This window comes from Drosophila miranda, chromosome XR, assembly GCF_003369915.1.
Source record: "Drosophila miranda strain MSH22 chromosome XR, D.miranda_PacBio2.1, whole genome shotgun sequence".
NCBI lineage: Eukaryota > Metazoa > Arthropoda > Insecta > Diptera > Drosophilidae > Drosophila > Drosophila miranda.
In genome coordinates, this window is record NC_046674.1 from 5,859,918 (window position 1) to 5,883,642 (window position 23,725).

Consider the following 23,725-nt stretch of genomic DNA (forward strand, 5'->3'; position numbering starts at 1 on the left):
TGAGCCTTGATCGTATGGGAAGTATTTTGTTTGTGGTTAAATTTAAAACACAGAGAAACAGTAAGATAGGATTAGGCTGAATCGGATATAGTTCCTTTAACTTATATACATTTAAAGCTATCATCGTTCCCATCCTTACCTTCAGGAATAATGCCCTGTTCGGATAACACAGATTCCTCTGAATCTATATGGTATCCTTCAAAAAAATACCTGCCCCTCCAAGGGAAATCTGCTATGAAGGTCCCTTCTTAACTCTTCTCAATCCTTTGATCACTTTTTCTCTGTTTTTTCTGATCTACAGAAATATCGCTATCTGGGCATAGATCTCCACTGCCACCAGGAGACCCATTATGGTTAGATTCACAGCGCAGTAGACGCGTCGCAGTGAACGTCGGCGCTGACGCTGACCACCACATTTACCAGGGAAGCGGACGCCCTTCGTCCACTCACATTCCAGATGCTGGCCCTCGTCAGGATCGCCGTCGTCGTCGTCGTCGCTGCTGCTGCTGCTCCCGCTGCCGCTGCCGCTGCTGGGTTCGGAGTCACTGAGGCTATTCCTGCGCCCATCGGCTGCAGTTCCAGGTCCGGATCCGGGTTCGCATGGCGGCGGCCAATGTCAAACCGACGCCAGCGACGAGCTGCTGTCATAGGCCACAAGCAGAGAGTCGTTCTCATCGCTGCCACTGCCCGCACTCCGCTCGGACTCGTTGATGACCTCCAGCTGGGTTTGGGGTCGGGCGATTTTGTACTTGTTGTGCCGCTTGTTAATCAGCACGCTGCGTATGTTGTTGTTGGTGCGACGACCTCCGCTGCGCTGGCCCTTGACCTTGACCACAGCCGAACGGGGACGGGATCGGGGTCGCGAACGCGACCGCGTCTTCCTTGGGCCACCTAGCATGCTGCAGTCGGCATCGTCCTGCGGCTCTAGCTCCAGCTGCTGCTGCTGCTGCTCTTCCTCGTCCTCGTAGTAGTCATAGTAGTCGTCATAGTCATAGCCCACATCATCCTCCGTCTCTATGCCATCGCCATAGGCTGCCTCATCATCATCATCGTCATCGTCGTCGTCGTCATCGTAGTCGAAGTCAAAGTCAAAGATGGCACAGCATCCGGCGCCCACCTCCATGCTGTGTCGCCTCTTGGAGTGGCGTTTACTGTGGTGGGACTTGCCGCTGCGTGTGCTCACGCTCTTGTACATGGGTGCGAATATGGCGGTCTTGGCCTGTCGAAAATAAAGGATAAAGCATATTAAATATCTATACGAGAAGCTGTTTGTGTGGATCGTGACAGCGCTAACAGTACCCCGTAACTGGTAGCGGTAGCAGAGTGTTAACCTGTTAACAGCCCTGGCGCTCTGTTACAGAGACTGCCCTGAACAAATGATATTTAAACGTTCTACAAGTCCCCAGTGCACTGCAGCCATATATCCATTAACTTATGATGGATTGACTTACCTCCGGTCCTCGCCAGGTAATTCCAGAGCGCACCAAATTATAGAAACGTAGTACACCCCACATGGCTAGCACCTGTTTGGATGGCAATCGAGAAAGGAAAGAGAGAGCGCGTAAATTTCCATTAGTTCAAAGGCCATTATACAGATACAGATACAGATGCTTTATACACTCATACACATAGAAAAGCAAACATTTTTATGGAGCTCAAGGGACCTAATGGATTTGGCTTGTACTCGCAATTCAATTATTTATTACATATATTGATCAAATCGTGGACAAGGTAATTAGCGCCTCGATTGTCAGGCCATTCGGTTTGAGTGATGGGTAGGCCTAAGTTTCCATGAGAACTCCGGGCTCTGTTGGCCCTTGGGACGAAGTGGCACTTGGGCCTCCAATTCTGTATCGAGCGGCTATGATATTTGTGTTCCCTACATTATTGGATGGTATGCTATGGAATAATCGCAGCTTATTTAGTTTTTGTACCCATCGATTTGTAGCGAGTGGATCTTGGATTCTCGGTGTCTACGCTGCATTGATGGTAAGTCTGTAGATCTCCACAATCTGTATAAGCATTTTCTGTGGTATTTATAAAATGCCATACAAAATCAACCGCTCAAATGTACAAATATCTAGCTCTTTATCCATTACCATATTTGTTCATTTCGTTTGGCCGCTTATGGTGTTTGCAAAAGTCTGCCAAAACTGTCATTATTATATTGGTTAATCTAGGTAAAACTGGAAATGTGTATCAGGCCATGTGTGCATTCGATGTGGCTCTACTAAATTCTCTCTTTAAATTAAAGCTTGTATAAACTAGTTTGTATTTCCCTATTAAATATACTATTTGGAAATTGATAATTTATCTGCGACTTACATTGATTAGAGCTCGTGCTATGAAGAAGGCCACCTCCGCCTTGCACATGGCATCGAATTGCTGCAAATGAAAGAATATTTTGTTATGAATTGCAAATACATAATTTAGTTTTTACGAAAGCAAAAATCCAAAGCCCAAGCTAAAGCTAAACAAAACTTCTGTTTTCAAATTTGGAGGGAAAAAGTTTTTCCGTGCAAGCAACTGAAAAGTTTTGCCCAGGACAGGAGCGGATCGGTTGAATTGAATGCTCCGTAATTAAATATTACTTTTCGTATGCAAGATTTAGTAGAACGGAAGCCCTTAAAGTGTTCCCAAACGCTGGACTGAAATTATTTTGAAATTTTGGACCAAAATTCCAAATAACAAATTAGCAAATCCCACGCTGCGCCCCCATTCAACTTTTTTGAGGGGAGGGGGGCGGCCGGCCCAAAGAGAGAAATGTGAATTTTTACCTTCGGAATTGCAATAAATTATGCATGAGGTGACAATTTTCCAACAACTTTTCCAGCCGCCCCCGGTGGAGTTGGGCTGTGGGGCTGTGGGGGGTGTGGTGTTAGATGAAAAACAAAACAAATACAATCCAAAAAGCAGGACACGTTCGCAATAGAAAGAACGCAGAACAAAAACAAACAAACAGGACAAAAAATACAAATGCCAGGCGACATAGACAAATGTAAAAATACTAAAGGAAAATGGTGCAGAAAAATGCCCCAACTCATTGCATATGTGGGAAACGGACTAGATCTACATAGCAGATGTGTGGATACGTTTGGCTGAGTTTTTTGTGGAGGCACCCAGAGGGGTGCTGTCTGGGTGGGTGTGGGTTTCAGGTCCCTTAACCATCCATCCAGCCTGCCAGCCAGCCAGCCAGCCAGCCAGCCATCCATCCTTCCACCCTCCTAGCTCTAACACCCAAGTAACCCACAGCTTTGTGCCGCTTTGACTTTGTCGCTTGTTCTGACTGTGTGTGTGTGTAGTTGCGTGGCAGGGGGTCCCTCGTGTGTGTGGGACTCGAGCTCTCTACGCTTCATTTGTTAGAAGAAGGCACTTTGGCTGTGGCTGTGGCTGAATTGCTTGAATAAAGGAGTCGCCGAGTGAAGAGGAACAAACTATCAAAGCGAGTGTGCCGCCTGAGGCTTCAAGTCATGGATGAGAGAAAAAGCGAGACGAATGAGGAGCTAACTTGCATGGTTTTGGGCGGGTTGCTTTTAGGTGTGATTTAGGAATTTCCTTTGGAATTTATACAATTTATTGCCATAAAAACACACAGAGAAAAAACGCCCTGAGACTCGAATATTTACATTTAGATTTAAATATTTTTAGCAATAAATTGTACGTTTTCAGATTAATGTAAAATATTTTATTTAGATTTCATATATTTCCTAAAAATGTAATATCTCTCTGTTAAATAGAAAACTTTTGGCTCGTCTCGTCCGATATTTTACTCATTTTCCGGGGGTTGGCGCACGAACAAAGCGAGTGCCACCTGGTATTATATTTATTTTAAAGTGTTTTATATGTATATTTACACTACATTTATGTTTAAATCAAAGTGAATTCCGAAACCGAATATTTAATATAAATATATTTGTATTGCCATTTTTCTCGGAGTGAAGGCATAGTACTTTTTCTCCCCTTTTTAAATCTTTGTTACAGGAACTCTTCCTATCTTCCTCCGAGCGGCATCCGTGTTCCGCCCTTCGATGCCCAGCCTGTTGCTTGCACATTGCTTTTATTTTTGCTTTTCAATCTCCACTCACTGTTTTACCCCAGCCGTGCATCCAACTGTCGCCCATTTCCGACCATAACCTACATCTACATGTATCTACGAGTACTGCGAATACGTATACGCGGCGTGTGTTTGTGTCTGTCTGTCTGTCGTATCCTTTTGTTTGGTCTTTGCATAAAGGAAACTGGAAACTTTTTTACATATGTAACGGATTCGGTTTGATTGTTGTTGTTGTGGCTGTGGCTGCTGCTGCTGCTGCTGCTGTCGCCTGGAGGCTTTTTTCTAATTTATTTCTTTGCTTTTGTTGTTGATTCCAATTGATTTATGCCAGGCGCCAAGAACTCGCACTCACACTCGCACGACAAGGAACCCCAAGCAAGTGTGGCTGAAATCCTTTGCCGTAGCGAGATGCTTTTCATTAAACAAATGGTTACCGAACAGAAAATCGAAATGAAAACATCTTAAATATGCATTAAAAACACTCTCTGGCCAACCCCCATAGGAGTGGGGTGTGGTATGGTATGGTATGGTATGGTATGCCTCTCTCTAGAGACAGAGAACGCTGCCACTCACCTTATTAACATGATCGCGTAGAACATTTGAGTAGACCATGGCCACAGCTTCCAAGGCCATAAACGTTATATAGCCAATTATCCAGGGTACAATTAATCCGGGGTTCTCCTGCAGGAATTCAAGAAGAGGGGAAAAAAAAATTCCGCTATTAGAAAATACAGTAAAAAGGAGCAGCCTCGCACACAGTGTACGATGGCACCTGTATAGAATCGAGGGTATTGATTTCATGGCTATACTATAAAATATGCCACTGAGTGGGTGCAATGGGGAGTGCAGTGTGGGTAGGGGTGGGGGTGCTCTAGAGTGCGGTGTAATTTATCTCGCCATGGTGGTAAAACCCCTGATTGGATTTTTTTGTTGCTCCTTTTTTCGCGTGCCACAAATTTTTATAAATTTTCCCTTAAACGAAATTTGATGTGCAGCGGTTGCTGACAGTTTTTTGGCCGCAACGTTTTGCATGTCACCTTTTTTTTATTTTGTTTTTCGGCCCATAGAATTTTTTGCCAGAAGCCTACATTTTAATATGGGTATTATTACAATATATCCCTCAGTTACAGCATTTTGTTCTGCAGTTCACGCATAAACATAACTTTATTCCATAACCGTTTTGAATGTAACAAATTTTATGAAAAATAATTCTCTTTTATTCACTTCAAGGGTACGTCCATAAATTGATATGAATACTTAAATTTGTACATGGCTTTTATGCCCAAAAATAATTCGAGGTATGCTAAATAATTTCCCTTAAATGTTGATGTATTATATAAGCTCTAAGCTCTAAGCTCTAAGCCCTGGCAACAGCCTCTTAGCCGCAACGCCCTCACACATTTGCTGTCCAAATACTCGTTTAGCCTAATTAAGGACCAATGCCCTATGCATTATTTAATGGACCATAGGCCAGCTCTCTGACCGACTCTCAGATCTGGCACTAAGGCTTCGGCGCCTAAAAGCAAACTGCAATTAATTTTACCAATACAGGGCTCCATGTAGCCATACATAAGTACGTCTGGCACTCTCATTTGGAAATAGTATCCATAACATTTAGGGGCGAAACCGTGCTCTTGTTTTTCGGCCATCAGAGTCGAAATTAAAAAATTCCACAAAATGTTGGCTCTGGCAATTGCGCGGCGACAACAAAACCCAAACAGTTTTCGGGGGTTGTGTAATCTTTGTCATGTGTCGCCGCCAGTCAACGGGTGTTCTGGCCCTCCCTCTCCGCCACTCAGCTCTTGGGCTCCATTCAGCCTAGTGCTCAGTCCGTCCAGGCAGGGATTCCCATTCTCATACCCATTTTAGCCGTTTCGGTGGCTCCCAATTGTGTGACAAATTGTCTACATTTTCATGCCGCTGTCAATGGCATTTTGGGGGGTTTGCTGGTGTGGCCCTAGGAAATGTTATATTCCAGCGATGCCCTCGACAAGCGTTAGGTTAGAGAATTTTCTGCCCTGATATATCGCATTAATATCGGACTTGAGATACAATATATCGTGAGAATCCAAAGTAAAATTAATTTTTTTTAAACTAAATAAACATAAAAATATCTAACTTTTTGATTGGCTTCATAAATACATACAAAAAAATCTTTTTGATAGACCTACCCGTTCAAAATTAATTTTTGAATAATTTTCATACATTTTCCCAATATTTACGAGAACTGCTGCAAGGGTATATATTTTTCGTTTCTTGTATGACATGTCAAACGTTTTATTTCGAAAATTTGTGTGTTGGTTGAGCATGGACGCATGTCATATGCTACGAGTACGTTCCCAAAAATGGAACGCTTTTGTGTAATTTACATTTGAATGTGCGCTTTGTTTGCTAACTGAGTAAACATTTCCTTGGCACACACACTCGGATAGGGGCACAATGTGCATAATTTTCACATATTTGACTTGATGCTGTTCGATTTTTTGTATGCCAGAGAAATGGGTGTGTGTGATGTGTGGGGGCCAGAGACATGTATTGTAAAATTGGTACAACAACAAAACATTTAATCAAACAAGAACAGAGCACTCACCCGACAAATGCCAAAGATCAATACAATGCTAAGCAATATCATGGATATTTGTGTGCCAATTATGGCAAAATATGCTATTTGTACACCTGCAAAGTAAACAAAAACGAATTTCAGTTAAATTAAGGCTAACAATAGACACTGAGAGTTAAATGGAAATAAATGGGTTTTCCTTGGTTTCAAGTTACAAGAAATTCTTTTTAAAAGATGCTTTAAATTTTATAAAATTATAAAATTATTATTATGGCTTTGTGGCCGACTGGTGGCCTCATCTGCAATTAATTTATTAAAATGACTTCATGTTTTATGTGTGCACTGCCACAGTTTCCAGCTTATGGGTTTATTATCACTTTGGGCCACATCCGAGAGGCAATGTATGTGTATGTATTTAATTACCAATTAAAATATTTAGGGCAACGTGGAGCCTTACCGTAGTAGACATCCTGCAGGTCGGACGACTTGTGCATATTGACGTTGATGCGCCACGAGTAGATCAGCACAATCAGGAGTGATATATTCTAAGTATAAAAGAAATAAAGATACAATTAAACGAATGAGATACATATGAATAAAGTACACGCAGTGTGCGCCCGCATACAAATATGGTAATGGGTCATCAACATCTAAAACATCTATCCCGTGCCCTGCCTTTTTACTCTTTTTTGCACAACACGTTTTTACTTTTAAACGGGTCTGAACTCAATTTGATTCTGAGAGGGTCTGTGAGGTGGCTGCGGGGTTTTGGGACTTGTGTGGCTAATTAATCCGGGAAAATGCTTTCGTGTTGGCTGGGTTTTCCTGCACAAGGGTGAGAGCAAGGCGAGAGAGAGAATGCAAAATGGAGTGCTTTCAAGATACATTCATTATGTGTCGTGACTGCACTCTCAGATGGTGCCCCCCATAGTTCACAATCAGGGCTTATGCTAAACACGTAGCGCTTACTTACTTGCCGGATAAATAGATAGATAGATAGATAGATAGATGGCTAGAGAGGGAAGGAGCTCCTGCTCTTGCCCGTGCACAATAGCTCCTGCCATAAAATGTGGCACTAATTGCTGAAGCCGAACACTTAAGCTCTCTCTCAGGCTGTCTCTCTCTCGCTGCTTAAACAAAAACTAATTTACTTTCCCCGCAAGGGCATTGCAATGGATATAATGTGTCTATTGTTGGCGCACCCCACAACTTGCATTGCATTATATTCCTTCCTTCTGTATTGTCTCTCGCATTGTAAGCAAAAATGAGTGAAAAAATAAAAACCCCGAGGCACGATTTGGCCATTAACATAAATTAAAAGCCATAACGAGCATCATGTAATTGTAATTTATATGTGCCACAAGATGGGAGGCGGCAGAGGGAAGATGCGAAACGGGTGCAAGTCTATACATTTGGCCGGGTCTGTTCTCCACCAACAACTCGCTGCACAGCCCTCGCTGTGCAGTATCCTGACTCTGGCTAGAGTCATGCCCTTCTGTCATGACCCATAATGAGGTTGAGGTAAGCCATGCCACATTCAAAATTGTTGCAGAAAAAACTTGCCTCAACGACACTTGTCTATAAATTACGCCACAATTAAGCGGCGAACAAAACAGGACACTCTCCTGATTTCGTTCTGTTTCGTCCTGTTTTTCCTCTGCCCCCTGCCACCGTGCCAACAGAATGCTCCACTAACGAGAACATAATTATATACTTGTCCACATTGCGCATACGCCCTGTTGCCCGTCCCCATACTTACAATTGTGTAAATTGCACTTGTTATGGCCAAATTTTTGGCATGCAACATGCGACAGCAGCGTGTGCCGCCAGTTAGCGGTCCATATGGATATAGAATGACAGACTTCATTTCGGTTTTTATTATGCTTGTCTCTCTCTCTTTCTTGTTTTTTTCTTCTGTCAATTTTCCGTGGTATGGGGCCTGTGGTTTTCCGCTCAGCAACAGCAATGGTTCCAGCAGAATTCTGTTTCCGTTTCCATTACGTTGACAGCACGGCGATGATCATGACGTGAGGTTGGGTTCTCTCTCTTGATTTGTGGTGGAGGATGAAGCCTCCCATTCAAAAAACAGCCTCCTCCCAGTTTGGCGAGCCTGAAAAAATACCAGATAAATGACAGCTTTGAAAAGTGATTGCCATATATTGTGCGAAGTTTTATTTTGTTCTTTCTCAAATTCAATCAGTCGCTAAATGTTTTTCATATGCCACAGATTTTCATACATTTCTTTCATATATTTTTGTGAATTTTTTGTCGAGACAATTTGTTCAACTTGAATGGTTTTGGATCTGTAAATATGTCATGATTGCATGCACAGGATTCTGTGGCATTTGAGTGTCTTTTTTTTTTTTTTGGTTTTTTTAGAGCTTAAATTGAGTCTAGATTTTCATAGATTCTTTTCAAATACCATACGTCATTGTTTCATATTCGAAAAGCTCATTAAATGTGCAATTTTTCAAAGAGAATTTAAAGTATTTGGCCAGAGTGATTGCACTGTAACACTGAAAGCCTCAAAGTTTCAAATCTTTAAGATATGAGCACTGGACAACCTTAGACAGAAATAAAAATAAAAACTCTCAAGTCTCTCCCCCAAGCCCCAAGCCCCAAGCTGCACCATACATATCGTAACCACTTTAAGGCAATCGTCTCAATCATCTGGTCATCGATTTTTATGCATTTTTCCTCACCCAATGCCCAATGCCATTACAAACAGCACTCAAGTTGCCGCTGCTACTGTTCCCTCTCCTTCTCCCCGGAAGTTTTTCAACATTTCCAGCAAATGTTTTTCGTGTTTTCGGGACTCTGTTGGGAGCATGGAGCATGTCCTTCGGACACAGGCTTAATACGAGTAACCCGGAGCCAGTCTAGAGGCGTTTGGATAATTAATGATGTGTTGATCGAAGACACGCAGAGAACCCGCCACGAAGTTGTCAGTTTTTGGACAAATATCAGTAGGATGGCCAGTCCGAAAAGTTCACTTAATCAACGCCAAACAAATCTCTAAGATGTTTTCAATTAGTTGGTGCTTAACTAATTACATATAAGCAGCCACAAAAAAGGGAGAATTCCTCTGCCTATGATTGATAGCTCAGAGCAGCAGTGGCAGTAGCAGGAGCAGGAGCAGGAGCAGCAGCAGTTGTGGAAGGGAATATAATGGAATAGAATGGAATGGTATGCCTAGCCCTTTTTAATTGACCTCAAAAGAAAAAGACCTGACAGAAAATAATACTCGGCCCGCAGTTCGGTTCGTGTAAACACTCACATATTTGCAAATGCCTCGGAGAGGGCCCAGGACACGACTTTGGCAAGGACACGACGCTATAGAAGCTCGTAATGCTCTGCTGAGCATATTGAATGGATAACACACACACAGCCACACAGACACACAGTCGTATGTACGACTAGAGACCCATGACTCTATGGCTGGTTCGCATTGTAAAATGTTTACAGTGTCATAAAATATCAGTAACAAATGGGAAACCAGAAGCACAGAAGCGCACAGAGACCCACATAAGAGTCAAAAAAGCAAAGGCCAACGGAAATTGTTAGACAAATAACACAGCGGCACAGAACAATGATGGAAAAAAAGGGAAATCTCAAGGCAATGGTATACGCATACGTATACTTATACCCAACTACTATACCCTGAACAGATTTAGGTATCTGAAATATGAAAGGTTCGTTGGCTCTTAGGCTGCATCAGAGATGCATAAAAGCTGTGCAGATTCCATAGAAATATCAATATATGGAATTGGAATTGTTTTCCTTCTTTTGTATCCATGTTGCCAGTACATATAAAGCTCCAGAGCTTATGCCACGATCCTGTCATTATATCATTTCGTAGTCATTTGGTAATGCCACAGAAAGCGGTCTGTGCATTTTGAAAGGATTTTTATGCATTTGAAAGGCATTGGCTCGGAGTCAAGTGCCGGGGGGGGAGTGCATATTGACAACATCAAGTGCTTTTCATATTGTCCGCCCTCCTACACCCACGCTCTCTTCCTCTTTCCCAAGGGGAAGCGGGACACACATCCGTGACACAATGAAAATCAATAAAAAATATCGCATTACGTTCCCAGGCTTTGTTTCGGTGGATTTGTTCGTTGTTTTGTGTGTGTTCTTCTCCATTGTTTTTTGTTTGTGTCGATTTTGGCGTATGATTGATTTGGGGCCACACGCAACGTTCTTGTACCAACCGTAAAGCCTAGGCATGAAATATGTTGCATAACCAGATGACACACACACACACACGCACACACACTCAAGTGCAGTGGGTGACAGCAGCTGTGGCAGGAGAGTAGTGCGGCAGTGAGCAGAGGAGCTGCTCGAAATACTAGTCAACAAATTCAGTTCGATAAGCGTCTCACATCATATTTACGTTTTTTCTCTGCCGATTTAAAGGCAATTCGTTTTTTCTCCGTCTGTGCTTCGGAATGGAGCGCTGTTCCCGGAGGGCGTGTGGAAGGAGAGTTCTCTGGCATAAGCCTCTCAGAAGAGAGCCTATACTCCGGTATGTATGGAAATGTTGGCTTCTCTCTAAGCGCATTACAAGCTGGTGTGGGCTTAGAGCACTGAAAGGTTGTATAGAACGGGGGTGGTCCATATGTTATTCTAATTTAGGCATAATTGAGGGATTGTGTGGCAGGGAATTTACTTTTATTTGAATAAAAGCCTTTAAAGTAGAGTAGAGTACGGGCGTAGCAGCGTAGTTTGTTCCCTTTAATCAAATCTTTCGAACTGTTGTGCGTTTTCTTCTAATTTCTTATCTTTTGATCTCGCTGCTGACAGGCAGCGCTGTCGGTAGCTCGAGAGAGCGCGAGATGATCTCATTTTACAGCACCTTCATCAGATAGAGCGAGAGAGAGAGAGAGATGAGCTTCAGCAAGAGCGAGAGAGCGAAGAACTCCATATGCGGACAGACAGACAGAGCGCGATAGAGAGACGAACTCCATGGCAGTGCAGAGCGAAGAGTACATTACACATGTTCTTGTCGGTGCGTGTATGAGAGATAAGCTTTGTCTATTTTTAGCTTTAGCATCACGTGCTCTGCATTTTGTTAATGCTGCAAGAAGTTACATACATACATATGTATGTACATATGTATGTACATACGATCAATATTTGTTGGAATTATGCGTAAATCATTATCTCCCATCCCTTTACTTTCATGCTCTTTCCTGATTCTTTCTTCTGTTCCCACCCGAAAGCAACATTCGCCAATCATGTTTAATCATGTTCCATATCACCCTGTTTAAGCCGCCGCCAAGATTGATCACTCACCTCCCCCAAACATAAACATAAAACTCCTGTTTGGAATGACCCAAACAGCAGCAGCCCCTGACTTCACTTGACTTCCATTCCATTTGAGTTGTTGTCGTAAATCTGAGGCCATATATTTTTGGATGTCATATTTCGCTGCGGATGCGACACGCCCGCCGCAAAGCGGATGCCACAGTTAATTGCACATTGGGCCCGGGTTATGTTGAGATAATCGTCGCATAAAGACATTTCATGGCTGACTGGAAGGAGCAAAAAACATAGCCGGAGGGAGCTTACGAGACTTTTCTCACACCAAGAACCCTCGGACAAGGAGACTGAGTGGGGGAGGACGGACAGAGACCGAGGCCGACGCAGAGGCCTAGGGATAATATTTGCTTAGCAAACATTTAAGTTGTTTTCGCCTTTGTTTCCATTCCGTTTATTTGGCTAATTTATGCTACGCCTTATTGCTTGCTTTGTCGACACGCCGCAGCTCCGCAATGTTACGACTTGGCCAAAACGACTCGGCCCCCACTGTTAGAAGGGTGTAGTACAAGCGTACGAGTGTACGAGTGTGTGTGTGGCCGTATGATTGCTTGAATGCTGATTTCTCTGGCCCTTTTGTCTTTGGGCCCGAGCTCTCTCATTATGATTCATTGTTGGTTTGCAGGAGTCAAAAGGTAGAGCACGACTGTGAAGATTTATTGGCCTGGCCTGTTCTGTTCTGTTCTGGGCCCCATAATGAAGTTCTTTAGTCGAGTTAATGTTTCAGCATTTAGCCGAGGAATGCTCAAAGCTGGCCGTGTCAGCGGTTTCCCCCGATTGGACGGGGGGGAGCGAACAGAGGCAAAAGATTAGAAACTCTTTGGGTATTCGAAATCGCTGCATGGAAAGGAATGTGCTAAGACGAAGGATTAGTGTACGCCCATGGACAGGAATTCGTGAGACTGTTTCACGATATTTACCCAACTAAAGAGCCATCAATGGTGGTGGTCCCCCCCACCCTTCAATGCCAAGTAAGTCATCAGTTTCCACAGCCCCTGGAAATACAGTTTTCATTTCCGGGAAACCCTTAACCCCGTCTTCCCTGCGCCACCGAGCCAGTGTCCTTTGAATTTCCCTTGGTTCGACTTTCCTGGTCTCTGGCCTGTAATTGAAGTTTTCTGTTTGTTTTTCTTGCACCCAAAAGCCCTCCACAAAAGAACTGTCATAAGGAGTCGCCAGTTGATTATTACTTATAGACTTACTGGACCCGCCGCCGTCTCTGTAAACACTGGACACTGGACTCTTCGCAGCTGCAAATTACTATTTTGAAAGCCGGAGGCCAAAGGCAGTACCAGCAGCAGCAGCAACAGCAGCAGCAGGAGAGAGCAAAACCAAGGATGTGTAAAGCAAATGTGATGGAAAAAATCTCTTTAAAGTCTAGCAGCAAAGAAAAATATCAAATACAAAACACAAACAGCCAATACTCGTACCCGAGCCGAACCAGATCTGAAAAAGCCACAAATGGTGGGAGAAACATTGGCCAAAAGCCAGAGGACATATCTCCTGATATTATTAGTATGTACAATGTTCGAAATTAAAGTGAAAATTAAATTGAGGGCAGAGATGGGGACGAGGATGAGGCTGAAGTGAAATGAAATGGAATGGATGCCCCAGGATTAATATATAAAAAGCTCAAGGGCTTAGATTCTGAGATAAGGCTGAAGGCTGGCTCAGGGAAATGGGCCAGAAAAATGAAGAGACAGACCGAGAGAGACAGACAGAGAGAGTAATAAGAAAGAAAATTGGTTGGTTTTGCTTTGGTTCTTATTTTCCCATAAATACAACAATATTTTCTTGAGATTAGATTTCTATGTAGGTATGGTATATAAAGTAAATTAAAAGATTTCCTATCTAGCAGCAATAATCTAAATTAATTTCCCCGTGACTTGGCACATAATTCGTTTAAAAAATGACTCCCACTTTTTTAAGACCCATTAAAAGTAAACTCAAAACTCTATCCCATTATACAGAAGAGCCGAGAAATACTTTTCATCAGCTTAAATGCTGATTTATGTCAGCCGCAGATACATGGCCGCCACCGAAAAAAGGGCCAAAAGTTTCGGGCAGGCAACGTGAACCACGGATCATGGAGCAGCCGTGGAACTTCTTGTGGCTGCCTGGCTTTGCCTCGTTGGCCCTGCTCTCATCTCATCTTAGATAAACAGGCATAAATCCTAGAATGCGTGCTCCATAAAGGTCTTTTGATTAAATGAAACCATTTATTAAAGAAGGTAAAGACAATGTCATGACACCTTTCCTAGAAGCACTCCGTACTGCTCAGGTTTGGGCTTGGGCTTGGGTTTGGGGTGAAAACAATTTCTTTAAAAGTCTCCAAGCTCACGAGCGCGGCGCCGCACACACGAGCTGAGTTATGACGGGGCATGTTAGGCGCCAGGGCCCCAGACAGAAGCCGCAGACCCGCAACAGCCCCCCCATTCAGATTTCCGCGCGAAGGGCAAGTAAACACAAACACAAACAAATTTTTAAATTTGTTAACACGCCAAACGGGAGTGAAAGTGAAAGTAAAAGTTAGCAAAATGAAGCCAACAACGCGCAACGAAACCACTTGGCAATGCTCTCCGCCATCTCCCGCACCCTCGACTACGTCGAAGGCAGAAGGTGCTGGGGGGAGGGGCTCGGGTAACCGGAAATCCGATAATTTTGAATTTTTCGCATGAGCCAAACATGTAGTCGGAAGTTGTCGCAGAGAGGCAGAAATTCTTGGGATCAAATTCAAAGCGAAAACACGGCAAAGGATAATTTTTGCAGATCGTAAACTACATATGTCCACGGATACCTCATAATGGGATCTCAAGAAGTGATCTTTAACCAAAAAGAAAATGCAACTTAAATAAATTAAAACTTTCTAGAAGAGGCCGTACACATTTCTTCAGGAATCTCTTGGCAATTTCCTCTCAAGTTGATTGCTACAAAAATTGCTGGCATTTTCTTATACATCACAACAGCTATAACGGACAAAAAAAAAAATATATATATATGTATATATGTGTAATTTGCTTAGAGCACTTGTGATTAGGCACGCCTACCCATCCGCCCAACATGGGCGTTTAATGGCACACTCGGCGTATGCGTATGCGTATGCGTAATATGCCTGGCTCATATGTGCCGCCACGATGGAGGTACATTCTGGCAGCATATTTGCATAATTTGCCAGGCAGGAGCCAAGCACATTGCTATCATTTAGACCAGCCCAGGATGCCAGTATGCCAGGATGCCAGAATGCCAGGCTGTCTGAGTTACTAAATTGCGCATACGCCACATAAGCCGCAGCCGAGTTGTGTGTGTGTGTCTTGTATTGCGGCTTTTGCGGGTCTAAGCGAAAGAAGGTAAGAATAGGCATTGTTAGCCGGGGCCAGACAAATTGAGCGCGACGGCAATGGCCAGACACTGAGTGCTTAAGAGCAACAGGTATACGGATAATATAATATGAATGTCCTGGCAGTCGTTTTTGGAAACGGTTAGGTTTTGTTTTGTTGTTCAGTTACAAAGGCTTTAGAGATGGAGTCCTTAGCCCCTTGAGCTTTAATTAAATTTCTTTGAGCACTTTTTTGACTAAACAATCGTCTGCCTCCATCAGTGTTGCCTTCGCCTCAACTAAAGCCACAAATTTATGTACTGGGGCAACAAAAAGACAGGAAAAGAAAACTAAACTAAACAACTTTGAAACAACACAGAAAAAGTTGATCAGAAACTGAGTCTCGAGCCTCTCGAGATACTGCAGACGGAGCCTAAGAGCCGAAATAATGTGCAACAAAACTAAAGGATGACAGCGGCAAGGACATCAGGCTCATGAAACTGTCAACTGATGTCTCCTAACAGCCCGCAGGCCCAGTCCATCTCCTTTTGTTCTGTCTCTCTCTGTCCAACTTTCGGGGGGGTCAGATGCAAAGTTGAGCCGAGTTCAGTGGAAACTTTTTGGTAACCGCAAAATGACTTGGAGCACTTTTTCCCCAGTAAGCGCACAGAACCGACACATTAAATTCCACTTAGACTAATTGCAAAAATGTAAAAAAAAAGATAAAAAGTAAGTCGGGTCCTGCGACTGCATAAATGGTGTTTTTGCTTTAAAATATACATTGTGTGGCTCTAAAAAACCGAAAGCAATTAAAGTGGCACCCACCAACAGCTGCTCCACTCAGCTGAGTTTACTCTATCGCTCCCTCTCTCTCTTTTGAGCATCAAAATTTGACTGATTAAGTGCCTAGAGTGGAGTCAACTCAAGTTGGGGATATTTGATTCCATTCCGTACTCTGCTGCAGCTGCAGGCAATTGTCGTCTGCTCCAGAAAGTTTTCTCAGCTTTGGCCCTTCTTTTTTCCCCTCTATCGTTTGGTTTTGTTTTGTTTTATGTGGGCCACGTGTTGTTCACTTGACTGTTTTAGCCTCGTTGCCTTTATTGTTGTTACTTTTCTTGTTCTTGTTTCTGCTCTTTATACTCTGCACAGGCAAAGGGTATTCAAGTTTGAGCCAGAAGTTTGCACCGTAGAGGAGGAGGAGTTCTCTCTCTGTCCTCTATTTGATGCGAAAGACCATCCCACAGATAATAAATTAAGAAACATCCAAAAGGGTATCTAAGCCTTTGGTCTTCTTGGTTGATGGCCAGGCGTCTGCTTTAGCTGCTAAAAACATTTCGGTGTGTTTGACGTCTTCTTTGATGTTGCCGTGAAACAATTGCGCTGTTTTTTGTTGTTGTTGTTGTTGTTTTGCTGGCTGGCCATCTGATTTGATGACCTTGCCAGAGTTGTGGGAGTTAGCAGTGTTTTATGACTAGCCGCCCAAGAAATCTGGGCAGAAAGAGATTGACGGCCTAGACCCTCACGGCGTTTGAAATGGAAATGCCTGGCTTCTGTTCTTGAAATTGAATTGTTTCAACATATGTAATGAAGCTTTCGGTATTGATGTTTTCCGCGAAGAGTAATATTATTGATGGATCAGCTTTCAGAGCGAGTTTTCGAGTAGGGAGGAGGTTTGGGTGGTTCGGGAATGGTGTGAATGTCCCAAAGCTGACACAGGATGCGTTTTAAAGAAAGGACTATGAATAATTCGATTAGGGACTTAGGGGTAGTATAAATTGAAGATATTGGAGTAGAAACTGGATGGATTATTTCGGTGTTTTCCCATTGATGCATTTCCTGCATTATTGAAATTTCGTATTTATTTAAATATATTACTTAAGATTAGATCTACTCTTAGGAGTAGAAGAGTCGAGCGAAATGAATTGTAGAAGAGATCCCGCCAGAGGGCTACACACACTAAATTTCCATGGACATACCATGGACGTTGCGAATTTTTTGGAGTGTCTCAAAATATGCCGGACATAGTTAATAAAGGGAGATTCAGGCAATGGTCAATCGAGTTGGCTTAAATTGGATTTGATTAGTTAGGGTTAGCCACAACCTGGAATTTTGTGGCCCCACCCCACACATATTTCAACCTACTTTATTACGACAACACTCGTCCTGGTCCTCGCCCTTCGACCCTTTTGAGTCTTAATTAATCCCAAAGCTCTTCAGCTGTTGGCTCACTGTTGTTGACCCAGCTTCAGCCCCCGCCTCCCCCCGACGTCTTAGACCTTTTTGATTCCACTCTTCAGAGCTGAAGAGCCACTCAATCGTTGATGGAGGCTCGTCTCGTCTCGTCTCGTCTTTCGATTGAGTGCGGACCACCCGCCCCTCTCCTAAGAAAGCGAAGAATTTGCATATTTTATTAAATTCCCTCACAAATATCCAATCAATAATGTAGTATGCCATTCGCCGTATCCGGCTATATGGTCCGGATATTCCTGCCCCTCTGCCTGGTCCTCTGGCCCGCTGTTCTTCCGCTTTGTGAGCGGACTTCCACAGGCAAAGCCGTGGCAAATTAAGTATGCATACGTATTCAAATGGCTCCTCACAAGCCGAAATATACACAGAGAGATATTGGGTTCGGCAGGGAGGAGGGCGCTGGGAAGAAGGACGAAGGAGAAGAGAGGAGAGTGTGTGCATCCCCTAGAGAGAGATTTTTGGTTTTTTCCAGATCCTCACCTCCAACCTCCAATGGACGCCCTTCCCCCCGTCCACCCGTCCCCCCGTCCTTCCGTACTCTTTGTGGTTGAAGGCAAATCATTAAAGACGTCGATTTGTGCTCTGCGTCTGTGTGGGCTCTGGCATTTCCCTCACGCTTCTCTTTTCTTTTGTTTTTGTTTTGGTTTTTTCTCTGTTTTTGTCGCCACGCATGAGTTTTGGCATACTATCGATGGGTTAGAGGTTGGAGAGCGGGGCTTTGGGGGTTTGCCAATGCAAATGAAGACAAACAAAATACCGCAAGCGGGAAAGATTATGCCTGGCATAAAAAAAAAAATTAATGGCCATTGCGTGTGAGTGTGTGTGTGTGTGCTTTTTGGGACAACTACAAGGACACAGTAATGCCCATTGGGGGGTCCTTCCTCTCTTTTTGTTCTTTATAATTTACTATGCGTAATTTCCTCGTCTGCTTTCATACGTAAATATTTAATTTCCTTAATTTTGTAGGACTCTATTCGCTCTCCCTCTCCCTCTCTCTCGCTTTCCTTTGCCTTTTTGGCTAGCTTTTTATTTCATTATTTATTGTTTAGCATTTCATCGCCAAGGCCTTTCATGTTTATGGCTCTTTGTGTGTGCCACAGAGAGACCACTCCGCCTCCGGGGCACATGCCGAGGCGTATGCGCAACGTCCTTATCCCCGGACTGGACTTTAGTGTCGAAAGTTAAGATCCTGGCACTTTATCCATATAGTTTTCGCACACTGTGTGCCTTTTAGTGTGGCATTGGGTGTAAAAATGGAAGTCAAGTATTCATTGGAATGCTGAAAAAGGTTTAACGATGGGTGTTTTGTGTTTGGCAATCAAACTGAACAGAATGCATGAAAAGAGTCAGAAATTATGGCTTGTTTATTCTCTATGGTCAGTGAGAGAGTAAAATATTAAACATTTTTGGCTCCCATTGGGTGCGAGGAATGTTTGCACAGAAAGAACTGCCTTCAACGTCTCTCGCTTTGGCTATTGTTAGTACAACCAGGTCTAAATCGCCACTTTCATGGCCAAATCATAGCTAGAACTTTTTCTTGGAAGGTCCCGTTTTGGAATTAACATACGACCACTTTCCGTGTCAGGATTGGAATGCCTCGATACATTTTTTGTACCTTTGGTAATCAAACACCAGGCATCGCCACTGCGAAAAATTTGGTAAAACGAATACAGTAGTGTACGTCCTTCGCTTCAGAACGAATATCATAAGGATGGCTATTGGATTCTGTGCCTATCGTCGTTTGAAAAACCATAAGATAGAAAAATTTCTGGGCATTATTAATTGGCCGCCAAGAAGAATTTTCCTCCGAGGCTCTTGTTAATTGATAGGAAGGAATGGTGATCACTTACAGCCACGTTTTAAACATCGTAATAATTCATAGGACGAATCATGGATATATCAATTTGATCCTGAAACAAAACAGCAATTGACGGTATGAGTGTTTTAAAGCGAATCAAATTAAACCAAATCGTAAGAAACCTTTTCAAGCCAGATTTTAGCAAAATTGAAAGCCTTGCTTTAAGGATACTTCCTTCTGAGTGCCAAAAAATCGCGAAAATGGATTTTAATCTCTCAGGAAAATTGTTTTTAAAATAAATATAATTTTGTTGGAGCTTCCTATTAGGCAACAAATATAAAAGGCAGACCTCGTCAAGCTGTATCTTTATTAAAAAATGTATATCATTGGGTATATACTATATAATATGAACGATGTTCCGCTTGGAAGTATTTGTAATTTCCCCAGTCTCAGCTCAATCAGCGAATGATTTACCTCTCACATTCTGTGATTTCTTTTTCAAAGTTTAAGTAATTTGGCGACCAGTGATGTTATTTCGAGATTGAATATTAGACAGTCCTTGAATCCTTGTCCAAAAACAGTGACCATTTGGGCCAATTTCAAGAACATAGCCCATTAAAAAGTGCTAAGCAAGTCTTATAGAATATATGTAGATTCATTTATGAATAAAGTTATTTGTTTTTTTGTTGAAAATCGCTATGGAAAAGCTCTTAAAAAGCAGAAAACTTAAAAGTCTGGCACGGTTTATCCTAATCTGAAATGTATTTCATTGGATATTAAAAAATGATATTGAAAAGGAAATATTTTCAATAGAAATTAAAAGGAGGTTGAGAGAGTGTGCTGTGTGCTGTGCTATGTGCTCTGTGCTCCACCAATTCCCTTTCAAGGGCACTCGAAATCCTCAGCATTGTTGCCAATTGCACTGTGCGTCCTCCAGAAAAGATTTGCACTTCAGTCGCAAAAATAAGAAACTTTTTGCCGCGCTCCAAAGGGCGCTGAGCATTTTTCTTGATTTCCATTTTAGTGCAGTTTCCGAAGTGAACTAAACTTAAACGCATTGGCATCCGTTTTCTGGTCGAAAGCGGTTTATGGCCAAAGCGAAAACTTAAATAAAGTGGAATTACTTGTTTCTGGCTGGATGTAAGGCTGGGTAAGGGCAAGTGTAAGGGTAAGGACTTTCCTCGAAAGTTGACAGTTGAGTCTCTGTTGCAAGAAGCACTCTGCATATTCATTTTGCGCTACTTTGTCGCCACTTGAGCCTTTGCCGGGCTGCCTGTTTCAGTTCGAGTCACCGATTGACAGCAGCCAAACTCTCGAGTGGATGGCACAAGTTTCCGACAGGGCGGGGTGTCCAGATCCCCCGCCTCTGGACAATAGTTTTGGAGCTCTCCCGGCTTGCATTCGATTAATTTCCCTCAGCGGCATTAAATTTTCGCCCTGAATAATTCAAGTGAATATTCTCATTTCCAATTATGGGCAAGTGCCAAAGATTTTCCTGGGGATTTTCCTGGCCGTTAAAGTTTTCCATTTACTCGGTTAATTACTCTGCAAAGTTCCGGGCAAACAAAAATATTATTTTATGCCATATTTTTTTCGCTTCTTGATATTAAGAAAAGTTTTTGGCCAAGAGCCGTGGCACGTTTTCGGCTGAGGTATGGGCCGGGAGGGCGGGCTGTTCCACTAATGAGCCTATTGTTTGGCCAGATAAAACGTGGCTAAGCGTGGGACCCAAGCGGAACAGGAAATAGCTGTTGTTGGGGGCATCAGCAAAGGGTTGAGGCAGCCCCGGGGCCTTCAAAACTTGTGCGGTACCATGTACGTGGGCCGATTGAGAAGTTCCATGGCATTTGCATTGATAATTTGGGCTTGGCAGGGATTGGGGCTTGAAGCCTTGAATATTGACCAACGGATGATACTTTCATTCCAGTAATTGGGTCTCCTAAATCTAATTGAAAGTTTATCCTTTCGAAACTCTCCAAACACAAGGGACAGGTCCGCCCCCCCCTCCGAAGCTGGGGAGTAAGCAGCACCCGTCGGAAGGAACAAAGGACGGCACAGTTGGGCCTTTGGCCCTGTCAGCTTGCTAAATCAATAACTTCTGAGCGAAATAAGATACTTTTATTTTTTTATTTTTTTATTAATAACGAACGTTTAATATTCAATTTTGTTAAGCAAAATATTTTTATATAAAATTTTTAATTTAGTATATTTTTAAAAAATGTTCTAAATAAATATTTTAATTATAAAAAATTGTATAATTTTTTATTTTTGTAAAATAATCATCCACGATGGAAGTACTATAGAATAAACAACATTTTTTTAAAGAATAATTTTGACTTGAATTTACAGAAATATTACTTTAAATTTTCCCTGGGTTTTTTTTTGTATATGTACTTTGTGATACTTTTTTTCCAAGTTCAAAAGTTCGCTCTGCGGTTTGGAGGCCTTCGGCTTCTAGATCGATTCCACCTCGCACCAAAAACGGTAGAAATATAATTTTAAATGGGATTTTATGTGGGCCAAAAAGAGGTGGCAAAAGTCAACACTAAGTAGTCTTTATTCTCTTTTTCTTGACAATTTACTTATTTCTATAATCCAATGTTCTTAAGTCTTCATATTTGTTCCCTTCTGATAATGAAAAATCTCTGTAAAACTACTCTTATTCCAACTGGTTGTACCCTCGTCACTTTCCAGCAAATACGAACCATTTTGTCCTCTTTCTCGGGCCTTACTTCTTCCCCTTTGAATCGTGCTGCCACTCATAAATGCAGTTAATTGTTTTCACTTTAAATTAATATTAGTTTTCTATAAACTTTGCCAACAGCTGGCATAACATTTTTCCCCCTTTTCCCCATCTCCCTTTCTGCCTCTGGTTTGTTGCCTTCTATGTCCTCCCCCGTTGGGCCGTTTCTCCTTTAGAATGAAAACGAAACTGAAATTGTAATTAAATTTTTGCCAATTCGTTTAATTGGGTTTTAAGCCGCAACTTCTGAATGGCCAAAATTGAATGTTCCTCCCCAGACTACCCCCTTCCCTTCCCCACCACTTGATCCCCAGCCAAATTTCTGCTTAAATATTTTCTTACTTGAGGTTGGCTGGGTTTTGCTTCTTTTTTTTTTGTTGCTTTTTTTTTGCATATTTTACGACTGCTCCTTGCGACTGTTTGCTCTGTAATTAAGTGCGTCTAATTTGTGTTAAGCGCTGTGCCACTTGAGCCTCGCTTTTATTTTTCTTCCTCTGCTTTTTTTCGTGGTATTTTTTTCTTCTTTAACCCGCCTGCTCCTGCTCCTGTGCTCCTCCTGTGTGTGCTTAACCTAAGCCCAGACGTTCCACCCTGGCTTACAGCCGGAGGAGCAGTGTAGCCTGGATGGAAGGCTATCACGCAGAACATCGACTCGACGGTAAAGGTTATCTGGGTACAAACTGCCGTTAAATTGCCACCTCCTTTGGGAATTTGTCAAACAAAAATACAGCATTTTTTTGAGTGATTTCTCCGTATGTGCGATGCGCTTGAAGGTGATTTAAGGGTTCAATAGCAGATACCAGATAGCAGATGAATTTATATGGGGGATTTACTGGAAATGAATTTCCAGAGATTTAAGATTGTTGTCAAAACCCTTACTCAGAGGCAGGGATAATCTGATTCGAAATTTTGATTGGTTTACTGAACCACTCAATACTCAAGTGGGTCCTCAAGACTTCTTAAATATTTTGTATAAAAAGAATATACATGACTTTCCATCCAAAAATCCTTTGAATTTATTCCTTTTCCCTTGCATCATAAATTCTTTTATTCAATTTCTTTGCGTTCTCTTTAAACCATGCAACCATTACAGAATTGAGCCCTTTTTTGGTTGAGCCTTTTCTTCCGATGCCAATTATGTTATTTTTGTTTTGTTTTTGTTTCATTAAAAGCACACCCCTTGGGGGATCCGGCCATCCAAATTAATTACAGTTGCTTAAGGAACCCCCTGTTCTTACCTTATTCCTCAAATGTTAATTTATTAATTCATCAATTATGGAATTTGTTTGAGTTTCACACTTTCCACACAGAAAAACACCTCAACAAAAAATGTGCAATTTGCGTTTGTTTATTTCCACACTTTACCGGCAATTTTCCGATCGAATTTTTGCCTCTTCTCACTGTTTGAGATGTTAATTTGCTGCGATTGTTATGGCTTTGTTATGGTTCTGTTCTGGCTCTCAGCCACGATGACACTTGGCGGCTGTGGCTGTGGCTGTGGCTATGGCTGTGGGGGTGATATCGTTACGCGTTCGGTACGGTAACTGTTCGAGGTTTTATCAGTGAAGCACGCTTATAAGGCGAATCCGAAAGGAGCTTTTCCCCGAAGAGCTTTCCTTGCGAGCGAGAGAGCCACAGCCAGCCAGAGAGAGCGCCGCCAAGCACGGACTTTCGGCCAGTTTTCGACC

At 42.6% G+C, this 23,725-nt stretch overlaps 1 protein-coding gene across 1 annotated transcript; it reads right to left on the minus strand.

The window, feature by feature from the left end:
• Positions 1–592: 592 nt before the first annotated feature.
• Positions 593–23,591, minus strand: LOC108153494. Its single transcript, XM_017283544.2, has 8 exons — positions 23,276–23,591; positions 8,374–8,724; positions 7,072–7,159; positions 6,645–6,730; positions 4,628–4,735; positions 2,326–2,385; positions 1,452–1,523; positions 593–1,219 (listed from the first exon to the last, which is right to left on the minus strand). Exons 2-8 carry the CDS (start codon positions 8,479–8,481, stop codon positions 617–619), a joined length of 1,125 nt encoding a protein of 374 aa, XP_017139033.1. The 5' UTR covers positions 8,482–8,724; positions 23,276–23,591; the 3' UTR covers positions 593–616.
• Between the last annotated feature and the right edge of the window lie 134 nt (positions 23,592–23,725).

Bases quoted from the DNA above. Each gene is read 5' to 3' on its own strand.
- LOC108153494 (XM_017283544.2), bottom strand. From the start codon at position 8,481: ATGAAGTCTGTCATTCTATATCCATATGGACCGCTAACTGGCGGCACA. The intron at 7,160-8,373 runs GTAAGTATGGGG...TTTTATACTTAG, and splicing joins CAAGTGCAATTTACACAATT to AATATATCACTCCTGATTGT. The intron at 1,524-2,325 runs GTAAGTCGCAGA...CCATCCAAACAG, and splicing joins TAGCACGAGCTCTAATCAAT to GTGCTAGCCATGTGGGGTGT.